General features: G+C 33.3%; 1 protein-coding gene across 6 annotated transcripts in view; it reads left to right on the top strand.

The window, feature by feature from the left end:
* The window catches only part of LOC145662923 (adenylate cyclase type 10-like), a 93,516-nt gene that overhangs the window by 60,551 nt on the left and 19,274 nt on the right, over nucleotides 1–13,691 (top strand). For all 6 annotated transcript variants that reach the window (XM_081728930.1, XM_081728932.1, XM_081728934.1 and 3 more), the window contains one exon: nucleotides 10,859–10,971. In XM_081728930.1, coding sequence (XP_081585056.1) covers nucleotides 10,859–10,971 — 113 coding nt within the window. The remainder of the gene's footprint in view (nucleotides 1–10,858; nucleotides 10,972–13,691) is intronic.

A 13,691-nucleotide genomic window follows, 5' to 3' on the forward strand; every position in this document is an offset into this window, starting at 1 on the left:
TATTGTTTCAAAATAACACGATTCAATGATAGGTTGATATTCTTAAATATTCCTGTTAAAAATTCTAATTCAAAAATTTAAAAGTTGTCATAAAATAACGATAATTATCCAAAATAGAGGTTTTAAAGAACAAAAATATTTTCATATAACCAAATGAAAATATCTTGAATTTATCAAATAAAATATCATCGTGAGTTTACAAAATATTACTATTATTATTAATAATAATAATAATAATAATAATAATAATAATAATAATAATAATAATAATAATAATAATAATAATAATAATAATCTCTATTTCAGTGCCGCGAACATAGTTTTTTTGGCAAAAATACAGCACGTTGTATTAGAGGACGACATTACGATGCAATAATAACACTAGTTATAATAATCCCCAAGATCCCAAAGGGTCTCAAAGATAACCGTTTTGCCAGCAAAGAAAACATCCAAACCAACGAGATGGCTGAACTTCGGAACACACCAAAACAGGACTTTGAGCGATGGTTCCTGCAATGGCAGGAGGAGTGGAACAAGTGTATATGTTCCAAGGGAGCCTGTTTTGAATGCGATTTAGTGAATATGGTACCTATATTGTAATAAATTGTTACAGCGAAATTCCGGGAAATTTTAGACTGCCCCTCGTATGTAATTTAAGGAAGTTAAGTAATTAATTTAGTAAGCTAGGAAGAAACTGGAATCTATACCTGCAGCAATATGACGAATTTTCAGATGTCCTTAGAGGAAATATTATAAGTGATAAGATAATTTAATATTCTTCATTTGCTTTCTTCGCCTTTTTCAGTTCCTCTTATGAAATTTTCCTTTTGAGGTTATCTAGATAAAGAAACAAGAATTTTTGTCTAAAAGCTACAAAAGAACAAAATTTCAGAGGGATTTATAAAATTAGTCAAGGTTTTATCAAAGATAAGTATTTTATCTTTGGGACATTACCACGAATCAAAAGGAATTTAATGGCCCCGTGTAGCGTAGTCACTCACGCTCTCGCTTTCGCTGCAAGCGGTCCCGGCTTCGATTCCTGGTGGGAACACTCGGTCGAAAAATTATAAAAAGCTTTTACAGGCCAGCCATCTTGAATGAGGTTTTTCTGTGTTTTCCTCATTCACACGAGGCAAATGCCGGGATGGTACCTAATCCTGGATTACAAACCTTATTTTTTGCCTACGGGTTACAAACCATTCGTAAAATTTACGACTCAATTTTAGTCTTTTTATTATTTCTGTATATATTATTATTTTTTAAATCTAAAAATGGGCTTGTTTATAGAATTATATGGACAATAATATTGGATGCCTTTGGAATACTTTATTGAACAAGTACATGTAAAAAGTTATGTATATAACTTGCTAGCTGTATACTTGAATTGCAAATATGACGTCATGAAAATATAGTTATATTTATGTGGGAAAATTGTCTTATAGATATTACAATAATATATAACTAAAGTAAAAGGATCAAGGCAACTAAAAATCGTAGCACTTTATATCATATCAACTTCGAAAAAAGTAATTAGGTGCAAACTTGAAAGTTGTCATTCCAAACTTTTTCATTTTTCCTCGTCACTCAGCATTCAACACACAGCTCTAGTTTCAGCACAAATCGCCTTCCTCAAATGCTTACACAAATGTGTTGTCATTCTCCTTTTCCTTGATGATCAGTAAAAGTAAGTTTTTTTCTTATTTCTTGTGGCGGGTGTGCCATAGGGTTAGTGATGTGGATGCGCTTCATTAGCAGTATTACTAGAGCCTTCATCAGAAGATATCCAACAACATTCTTATTTGATTATTTTCACGGTCTTCCTCACTCTCACCCATAGTTTCACCATCAACGTCAGTTACAATAATATGACACAACTCTTTCCACTGTTTAATGTTAATGTTAAAAATGTTAAAACAAGAAAGTAGATTTGTCAAAATTTGTAAAAAAAAAAAAAAAAAAAAAAAAAATACTAACGTGGTTACAAACCTTTCGTAAAAATTACGACTAGACCTTCAAAATATGCATGATAAAACTGACTGACACGGCTGTAAAACCAAAACTAGCCTCTGCTGTAAGAGCTAGGAAGGTATTGGGAAGGAGGCGGTCCGCGCATTCGCGGTTCAGCGAATTCAACAATTTTGGATATGTTGCTTCGTAAAATTTACAAATGGTTTGTAATCCAGGGCTAACATATAGGTCTCAGGCCACTTCCTTTCTTCCCAATTCTTTCTTTTCCCGGATAGTGTGCTCACCGAGTAACGTAATCCTTCATACGTGACGGGCTGACATGACCATAGATGACGAAAGCCTAGAAACCTAAATCCTAAATCCCCAAAATGATTTTTAACAACTTCTGAAAATTAATGTAGCAAGTGAAATAAAATACATTTTATAAGCCTAACAATGTATTTGTTCAAATTTGTTATTCATGTATTTTCACTATCGGCCACAATATAGTTTGTGATAGGCTATGTGCCTTCTGACCATTACCAGGTCGACATGGCAACTGGGTTCCTCAGATATCACCCTGTAACTAATTTATTAAAGACAAAATACAGATTTCTTTTACTCAGTGATCTAGGCAACTTAAAGTCAAACTTCTGTTGCGCGGTAACCAAAATCGATAGATGATTAGATACGTAGCATTTGTGAAGAACTAGTTTTGTGGTTAGTGTTTGTGTAGTGAACGATTTCTTATCTTCCACACCTGTGTAAAACGTTAAAATAAAATATTTCTAGTTGCTGTATGAATAAGCATTTTGTTAAAATATTCCTTACAGATTTAATACTAAAGATCTGGAATTGCTCAAATAATTTTGTCTCATCCTGTATTTGTATAGATCTTATTATAAATTAAATTATGCAAATTGAATAGTTTATATATTATGTCATGTACAGAACACGTTATTGAATTTGCGTAAAATTGTTACTTACAGGCACGTACGTACGCAGAAATTTATTTCAGGAGATTCGAAAGTTTTCTTTGAGGGATCCAAGTTCAATATGAGTATAAATTATATTACAATTTCTAAAATCACGCCTAGAATTATACTAAATTTACAGAAAAGTCAGGATTTCGGGAGGGTTTCGAACCCTCACGACCCATCCCCTATTTACGTCCCTGTTTGGTTAGAAGCCCTATATTCTTATAAATTAAAGATGAATGTTATACACATATGATTCTATATTAGTGTTAACATGACTGTATCTTCTTTTAGTTTCTGATAGAGTTCTATTATGTAGCTAATTGGAATGGAACAATTTGCATCGAAGCCAAAGAACATTGTTTTCATGTTGAAAAGGTGTGGTTTTAGCAGTTCCTTTCAAGAGGACTGAAATTCTTACAAGCAAGTCAGAAAAGTAAAGTTGTAAAAAGTTGTGAAAGAAATTAAAAAAAAAAAAAAAACTATTTAATTTTTCGACGGCCTGCTAGACATGAAATGATCGACCTTTGTTTGAAAAAGTAGAGTTTTCTTGTCATTGTACGAGATTAACAACTTGTTTAGAGCAATTTGGTAACACCAAAAGATGCACTCAATGCAAACTAGCTATTTTCTGACTCGAGATCTTTTCAAATGACTGATTCAAGTGAAGATGAATCTTCTTTTCAATTAACAGCGGAAAAGATTAATTATATATTATTACTCAACAATATATATATATATATATATATATATATATATATATATCGGGCGTAACTTAATGTAACAAATGTCGGGAGGTGATTCTTGACCCGAGATAAGCAAAAAGGTTCTATGAATATACAGCATATAGAGTATATTGTCAGAGTCAACGACGACCGAAAACGCGGGAAGATTAAGTTCGAAGTGGTAGATATCGAAAAGCATTAAACCTAAAAATTGTGGTCTAGAAAGTCTAGAGCTGGTGCTAGTTTTCAATACGTAGTTGGTCTGTTACATATACAGGTGGCTCTTGTGTTCTATGTGCTGCAGGTGCTGAAAGAACAAATGGCAGTACTCCACTAAAACATGGTGCGTTATTCAAACCGCGAACAGGCCGACATTCTACTCATGTACGGTCGTGTAGATTGCAATGCACGTAAAGCAGCATGACTCTAAAGGCTTTTCCTAACAGACGCCAACCGTCATACAAGATGTTTGAAGCAATTTATCGGCGCATTGTACGAACACCTATTATGGACAAACGTATGGTAGAAGCTGTGGACAATGAAAAAGGAATAAATCGAAGAAATTAAGGCGTAAAATGGATGTTAGTCACATGACTATGTGGGATGCGTTACATAAAAATGCCTTGTACTCATATCACCTGCAAAGGATATAAGGACTGACAGAATTGGATTTCCAACTACATGAAGCATTCTGCCAATGATTCATTCAACAGACCACTATTATCATGCTGTTTCAGGCATCAATACTCTTCACTGACGAAGCCACTTTTGAAAGGGATGATATCATCAACATGCATAACACACACACATAGGCAGATGCACATTCCCATGGTATGGTTGTCACGCATGATCAACATCAATTCGGACACAATTTATGGTGTGATATTGTCCATAATCAACTGATCGGCCCATACATGCTACCCGGAAGACTGAATGGAGCACAGTATTTGACCTTCTTGAAAGATACACTGCCCGAATTACTGGAAAATGTTCCCCTAACCAATTCGGTGCAGAATGTGGTACATGCATGAGGCTCCCTCACACTTCAGTGTGAATGTCTGCTGGTGGTTGAACAACAACTTCCCAAGACGTTGGCTCGGGATCGGTGCTCCAGTGCATTGGCCTGCCCGGTCTCCGGACCTGAATCCACTGGATTTTTATGTGTGGGGATATATGAAAATTGTGATGTATGCTAATCCAACAACGATGTCAACGACTTAGAACAGTGTATTCATAACTCCTGTATATCTGTTCGCCATGACCCAGATATCTTCGAACGGGTTCGCCAATCCATGATCCGGTATTGTTATGCATGCATTCCTGTCCATGACGAACAGTTTAAACGTCTCCTGTGATGTGCCCAAAGAACGTACGTTTGTGTCTCTCTGCACGTCGATATTTACCACTTCGAACTTACTGTTCTCATACTTTCGGCCCTCGTAATCTCTCCCAATATGCCCAATATTCTATATGTTCATAGGATCTTTCTTCTTCTTTTTTTTCTTTTTTTCTTTTTTTGCTTATCTCGGTGTCAGGAGTCACCTCCCGATATTTGTTATATTATTTTAAGTTACATTCTTATATAAACCTATATACATACATTTCAATTATAGTGTCGAAAAGAATATCAAATTTTAAAGATTTTACAATTCAATTTAATCTGGAAAACAGTTCCAACGAAGATTGGTAAGGTTATTTTATTTTATTTTTTAATTTTGTTGCTTCTTAAATACATTCCGTCTAGCACCTTTATACGGTATAACTTGCGTAAACTAGCTACAGTGAATCCACCCTTCACGAACACCTCCATAATACCTACAGTTTTTTTTTTTTTGTCTCGACAATAATATATGTATTATTAAGGAACAGAACCCTCCCATTTACGCACACACTCTCAGATATGGACAAGAGCAGTCTTCTTCTTTCCGTAATATTTTAGTGACCTCTTCATAATGGTCGGAATTATATTGAGTTTTAAATATTCAGAAAAGAAAATACTTCCTGCAATTTGAAAATAAATCTGCGATAAGTACAGAAGACACGAAATCCTTTCCTCACACAATGTTTGTCAAAAATCAATGACCTGGGAGATCATCACACAGAAGAGCTGGAAGCTGAAATTATAAATTTTTACCACAATAAACGTCTGTTTGGTAAACTTCCCAGAAAACATTAGAGATAACGATCATGGAGAGTCAGTTTTGTACGACTAAGAAAGCTATGTGGAACTGCTTTTCATCCCTGGTAAAATCACCCCTGTTTCCCTTAGGGTTTGCATTTTCCCCTGCAACGTCAGAGCTAAAGGAACAAATTCCGTTAATTTTGTGATAACATTTCAAGAAGAAAATTTACCCTCTAACACCCGGAAAATCTTCCCAGTAATTCGAACATAGAGTTTGTTATTACGCTGAGTCTATATTGGTAAAAATTTGCTATATTTACATCTATAATTAAAGTTTTTAGTATATATTGCATTTTGTTACTGCATGAAGTGTGAGTAACCTAAAGTTGTGTAGCTTTTAAAATGCTTTTATGCTTTTAAAAATTAAACAATACTAGTAAAGCTATTTTACATCTCACTCTTATGTTGTAAATTACAATACTCTGATAAGAAACTATATATATCCGACTATCGATAAATCTATGATCATCGCTTCGTGTCAGTGCACAGAAGAAACCATTCGAGATGCAGACTTATTGTTTGGTGGAGTCTGGATTGGCAGCATATCAAATCTCAACCCTGTGTGGCATAGTATCCAGCAAATCTATGATGATATCCTAACACTAGATACTATTCGTCTCAGAGTGTCTCAAATAACTATCATTGGTTTGACAAAACTTAAAGTTCAACCCTACATGGCATAGTATTCATTAAATAATTGATGATATCCTATTACACTTGACGTCATTCGTCACAGAAAGACTCAAACTATTATTGATTTCACAGCACATAAAGCTTCAACCTTACGTGGAATGTTACCCAATAAATCATCGATGGTGTCCTGTTATAGTTGATACCATTCGTCACATAGTATCTTAAATAACTGTTATGGTTTGACAGCACATAAGTTCAATCTAACGTGATTGACACCATTCGTCACTTAGTGCCTGAAATAATTGTTATTGGTATGACAGCACATAAAGTTCAATCCTACGTGGCCTAATATCCAATAAATCATCAATGATATCCTGTCACACATGATACCATTTGTCACATAGTGCTTTAAATAATTGTTTTGGGTTTGATAGCAGATAAAGTTCAAAGATACGTGGAATAATATGCAATAAATCATCCATGATATTCTGTTACACTTGATACCATTCACCACGTAGTGTCTCAAATAACTGTTATTGTTTCGACAGTACAAAGCTTCAACTGTACAAAGCTTCAACTCTAAACTCTCTCTATCTAGCTAAGTTTCCTAATTTTCTCTACATATCTTCATGTTTGCATTTCAAACATTACTACTCCGTCCAGGTGAGTCTTTTTGATAAGTCTTTACTGAACGGCTCACCTTCGGAAAGTTTTCCTTTGTAATATTTTATTCTTCTGATGATTCATGATACTGTGGTAAAATCCGACAGTACCAATTGTCATAATGAGCTCAAAGATATTTCTGTAGTATATTCTTTACTGCTGCATCGCAGTACGCATATTTTTCTCCACCGATAGATTTATCACAAGGTATTAACGTTTTGAATAGCATTTAACATTACTGCTAATGTTTGAGGAATTTTATTCACATATTTTTTTAAAACTTAACTAATTTACTTTTTAGAACTTAAGTAATTTACTATAGACTCTTTACTAGCGAAGGCACATATTATGATTGGGTCGCATCGCTTTCTTCCATAGAAGTGGCTGACAATGACGTTTCTTATAGGCCAATTGCTCGTTTATTATTTTCGTCGCTGAATTCATTTTCTCGTAAGAACATCGACATTACTTTATTCATTTATTTTTTTTTATAATAATCATGTTTCAAGATTAGTATTTTAACGGACACTTTGGCAACATGTCCCTCGTTCTCTGTTTATCTGAAATTTGTAGTTAATGTGTGAATGCCCATTCGCTGATTAATTTTATTCATTTGTATTAGATCATTATTCACTAATTTGACTTATTTGTACAACGATCAGTTGTTCACTGATACTCAGTAGCATCAAAATAGTACAAAGAAACAAATTTAAGTTGTTATGTATCAACTGAGAAATTAGAAAGTACCTGTTTTTTATCACATATTTTTGTTCATGTTGACAATTAAATCCATTTACAAATGCAGGCTCATATCTTGATCAATACTCAATCTATTTGTATAACAAAATAAGAGTACTGCACTGCACCAGCACTTTGGTGCAGATTTTTCGTCACGTCCTACACTTAACTGAATAATAACATCACACTTTTGCCCCTTCTTTCAAGAGTTTCTTGAAGTAATCTAGGTACGGTGACACCCCTGATTGTTTGACTTTTACCGGTTATACATGATTTTACATGCACCTTTATGTAATGTTAGATATGTTGCCGGATTTTGTTCGACGCATCCTTTCAGGGTAAAGTTAATCTAAAGTTAGATGCTTTCTTTCAGATTTGTCAGTTCCTCAACTGCTTCCTGCGATAATGTACGTATGTTCTTGCTGACAATTCATGTACTTACCTTGTTAGCTAAACTACCCTCAAATAAATTCTTAATCTTATTACTTGTACTTGTGAACTACGTAGTTAATGGTGTGTATCAAAACATGGTACACAATGGCGTATAGGTTAACGTTTTTCTACATGATTGTTTTGATTCTGTGTTACGGTGCTCGCACATAGGATGCATAAGAATTTTCATATCGTTCAAACTATTGTTGCATTCACTTTCACATATTTAACGTTTAGAATTTCTTATTAGAACTAGTTAATTTACAGACAATTTTTGCTTTTGAATCTCTAATATGCTCCTTTAGTCGCACTTTTAGATTTCTTTTCGTTTTGCCTATATATCTTTCTTGGCAACTGCATTTTATTTCGTAAATTTCCGATTCTTCATTGGGATCAGTGTAATAAGTCTTAAACTGTGTAATATTCTTTACCAAAGTTTTCTGGTGTTTTAAGGCTGTACCAAAACCGTACTATATATAGGTTCTATTTAATGCAGTTGTCAATCTGGGAAAAATATACAATCCAATTCATTTTTTATCTTTTATGTTGGTTTCAGGTTTATCGGAACTTGAATTTCCTTTAAGCTGATTTATACCATTTTATTTATTTGTTTTCAGTAATCTCCATGACCGAGACTTCAGGGAAGCTTGGAAGTTTAAAGAAAATTCAGGACAGTTCGATATTATAGACATGCTGTCAATGTACTTTTCTTGTAATGAAAATGAAAATGAAATGAAATCTTTGAGTTTCACGTCCCACGGTTATGCCGGTTAGGCTAAAGGAGACGGTGATGATGAGTAATGAATGAAATGGTGGAATAAAGAAAGTGGGAGGAAACGGGAGAACCCCGAGGAAACCCACGCACACGGTGTTTGTCCACCACAAAGTTCACTTGGCGGCAAAGATGATTCACAACTGCATTACAACTGCATTGATTCACAATAAGACTGCCGTCCTTCTCTTTCTCTATGGTGAATCTCAAATTGTTGTGAATATTGTTCAATTCTTTTAATAAAATGAATTGAATAATATTCACAACAATTTGAGATTCACCGTAGAGAAAAAGAAGGACGGCAGTCTTACGTACTTAGACCGCAATATAAAAAAGCATAACAATAAATTCATCACCAGTGTCCACCACAAGCCCACAGCCGGTACACAGTACAGTCATTATAATATAACATTCAGCGGTACTAAAGCTAACATTCGGAAGAATTTCTTTTCCTCTTAATTCCTTAAAAAAAGATTTACAGATAGACATTGAATACCTGATGAAGCTGGGTAGTTTGAATGGGTAGCCAGCTTCATTATTAAATAATTGGTATAATCGGCTAAAAGGAATTTAAATTCCGATAAACCTGAAACCATAAAAGATTTTTTAAAAAATCGGTTGGATTGCCTATTTTTTCCAGATTGACAACTGCATTAAATAGAATCTATACACAATACGGTTTTTCGTACAGCCTTAAAACCCTACAAAAGTGGAAAAGAACATTATCCAATTAAAAGTTATTACACTGATCCCAATGAAAATTCGGGTATTTATGAAAGTTATATATGCAAAATGAAAAGATATGTAAAAGTCCTGGTTAAGGTGCACATTAGAAACTCAAAAGCGGAAAGTTCGGTGACCGGTTTATTGAAATATCTAAAAGAAGTACATACACAAGGCAGAGGATTCGAAAATTTTATTAAGAAACAAAAATGAAGTAGAGAGACTTGTATTTGAAAATGTATTTATTCATTTAAGAAAATTAAAATTGATTTTAGACAAGGGATGGTTAAGTGATAAAAGGGAATCAATAATAACAAAATTCGCACAGCATTGGCATAACAACAGAGACACCAACATGAGCTGGCAATTTTCCAACAAGGAAAGAAAGGCGCACAAATTGACTCTTCCATATTTTAGTCTGCATCATCTACATCTGGAGATTACTGACGCACTTTACAACGTGTTGCCGTACAACACTGCTCTTCCCTTGATAAATCCGTTCCACTTTTATTCCTTGATGTTTCTATTCTTTTTCTTTCTGTTTTTAATCTCCGTAACCAAGACTCCAGAGGAGAGTCGAAAGCTTGGAAATTTAAAGAAAATTCAGAAATTACAGGAATCTGGAAGTAGAATGATAGTTCATTTAAATCTTTCGTAAATAGAAATGTATTTTCTAAATATAACATTTAAAATTATATGAATGACGGGATAATGTTAAGAAGTTAATATGATAATATAACATATGAGGCGTTGGATAGCGAAGTGGCTTAACTCAGTTTTGAGACATTGTGCGATGTTCAGACTTTTATTAGAAACAATACAGAAAAAGCGGACAAAATCGCTTCTTTGTGTTGCCATCTTTTAGTCTATGGCCTGGTCTTTCAACTCTGAGATACGCAACTTTGCCATCCAACAAGTTACGATTTCAAGTTCACGGAAATGACTTACTCTCATTTTTGAGAAAAAAATGAGTTATGCCGCTTTGCCATCCAATGCCTCATATATATATATATATGATATATGTATAATATATGATTATAACATATATGATATATGTTACTTTTAGGATTCACTGATGATCTAATGCATTTTCTCCTGGAGGCTGGAGGAGTTTTTTTAAGTGATGGAAAGAATACACATGCTCTTCATGTGCTAAATCAAGCCATGGATATTGTAATGGTAAGATGCAGAACGAGAGTATTAACTTAATATGAGAACACACTCATTTTATGTTTAACCCGGGAACGGTCGAGTGTTAATTTGTGACGCGAGCGGTCGACTGATGAGGTCGGCGCTCGCTTACAATATAATAGTTTTTATAGTTGTTTATGACTCTATGTGGAATTTATTTTGAACATATTTCTATATATTGACATTTTGTGATTTATTATTATTATTATTATTATTATTATTATTATTAAAATTATTATCTCAAATAAAATTAAAATACGTTCATAAAACCATTTCTGATTTAAGTTATATCTACTTTTATTGTCAAAGTTTCTTTTATCAAATCATTTCTGTATCTGTTCATTTCTGTGTACAACACATTAGTTGATCATTATTATTGCTTAAAAATTACATTTTTATTACCATTATCACACAAGATACACGTTTTTAAAAAATATTTACATAATCAGAGCGGGTTTTCAGCATATGCTCTTCATATGTTCATACTATTCATATTTTAAGATTGAAATTTCTAATGAAAGGAAAGATATAAATATTTTAGTATAAACACTTTGCTTATGTCTCGATACATAGGTATTTCTAATAAGACATTGTTCTGCTCCATGCCTCATCACTGTCTTGATGTCACTTATTACACTTCCAGCAAATGCTGACAGGCATTTCCCACAGATTGGCACTTCACGGATAGCACATCATACATTTTTTTTTTCAAGTTACAGCTAAATCTGCTGCTTGTTGTTGCTCATGATCTCGAAAATATCACTCGGTTAACAGGTAAGCGTGGCGCTCACAAGTTACACATAGTCACATAAATGACGCCAACCCCTACTCCAGATAAAGAGAATGAAAAGGTGACACTTCACTTCCACATACTAGACACATCAAGAGACAGTTAGACGGCGCCTGTGGTCTGTAACATCACGAGGGCGGCTATTAAACAAAAACATAAACAAGGGTGAGCTCTGCGCTCACATGTCGACCGTTTCCGGGTTAAGAGAATGACCAGCAAGATTTTAATAACTTTTTATTTTATTTTGTTGATATGTTTTGAGTTCTCATTTATGCATTTTTATTAACTACACAGCAAAGAGAATGTTGACTTTCTTGCAAATCGATTTTTTATAAAGTACAAAGAGGACCATAAATAACGAAACATAATGAAATACTTGTATGATTTTCAACAAAGACACATTTTGTTATTACTACCCTAGGTATATATTCCGTTCTCCAGCTACAAACTTCAGCAATAATGTAATGTTTAAGAATAAGTCGAAAACTAATAATAAATAAATTAAATAATGATGCTTTTTAATACATCAATGACAGGAAACTCAAATAATAATAATAATAATAATAATAATAATAATAATAATAATAATAATAATAATAATAATAATAATAATAATGAAAGAATTCAACTAAGTGAACCATAATATTTACAAAAGATTTTATTAATTATGTTCAACTGTCATTGGTTTTAAAATACTGTTTGGATCAAAAGATCCAATATATTTCAATCAAAAATTTTCTTTGAGCCTTATATTTGGAGAATTACATTCAGTGTAGCCAAACGCAAACTATCACTTAACTCAGTATGATGTGGTTTTTCAGTAGAAAATACAAAAACTCGATTTAGGGGCCGTTCAAAAATTTTGTGGCCCCTGATCCAGAAACTAATTATTGGCCAAGATCGCAATCTTTTGATGCATTTTTTGGATCATTCCTAAAATTCGTGTTTCTTTTCTATTCAGAAACATCCTCTATATCTTAATTTTCTTGCAGTCTCTATGACTTGAATCCAGTTTTCATCTAAATTACTTAGATACATATTTAACTCTGATTCTGCTCTTTTGTGCATTTTATTTTCATTTTTCTAATGAAAACTATTTCGAATTTTTCACATCACAAAAATAGCTTTAACAGGTGCAAAACGTTAGTTACGCTTAAACATTACAATAAATGAAACATTGGGTTAAACTTTCTATTCATCCATGAAATTATTAAAACTTTTCCTGAAATATTCAAGAAATGCTGTATGACACGAAATCACCTTTATAGTTCTAAAAATTCTACAATATTATAGGGTTTGAAGATAAAAAGAAGTGCAAAAATAAGACATACACTAAGTGATAGATGTCACTATGGTGAATAAATTTATATAAACGAATATAAAAGCTGATGCATAATTTAAATGGAGAAAAACCTATTAATAAGTAAACCTAAAAATTGATGTTATACGAGAACCTTGAAGTACTTATACTGGTGCATCAGGTGAAACTTATACTGACAATATACCCTCATTAACTCTTGCACTACCAACGGGGGTACTTTGTGTCCACCACAGTATGTTTCTTGTAATTACTCTTCTAATCCTTTCTTTAAAATTGTGACAAAAAAAAAAAAAAAAATTATGTTATTGCTCAACATATTTAGCTGAAACATATATATTACGGTGCTGCAAATTGAACGTTAGTGTGTCTTATAAATGTGTTATTTTAATTTGCTGGGCACAAAGTACCCTCCCCCCCAACCTTGGTAGGAGATGTGACTGACATTTAGAAGTGTCACACCTAGGTCGCAATATAATAAATAGCTGTTAATCGTATCCCGTTTACTGTCCAATTCGGGCCCTGTAGATTTTTGTGAGAGTTTTTATGAGATATATTTAATCTTAACAGATGGGTACAAAATGACCTCCCTTGGTAGTC

The sequence above is a fragment of the Thermobia domestica genome, chromosome 10 (genome assembly GCF_964235325.1).
Source record: "Thermobia domestica chromosome 10, izTheDome1.hap1.1, whole genome shotgun sequence".
Lineage (NCBI taxonomy): Eukaryota > Metazoa > Arthropoda > Insecta > Zygentoma > Lepismatidae > Thermobia > Thermobia domestica.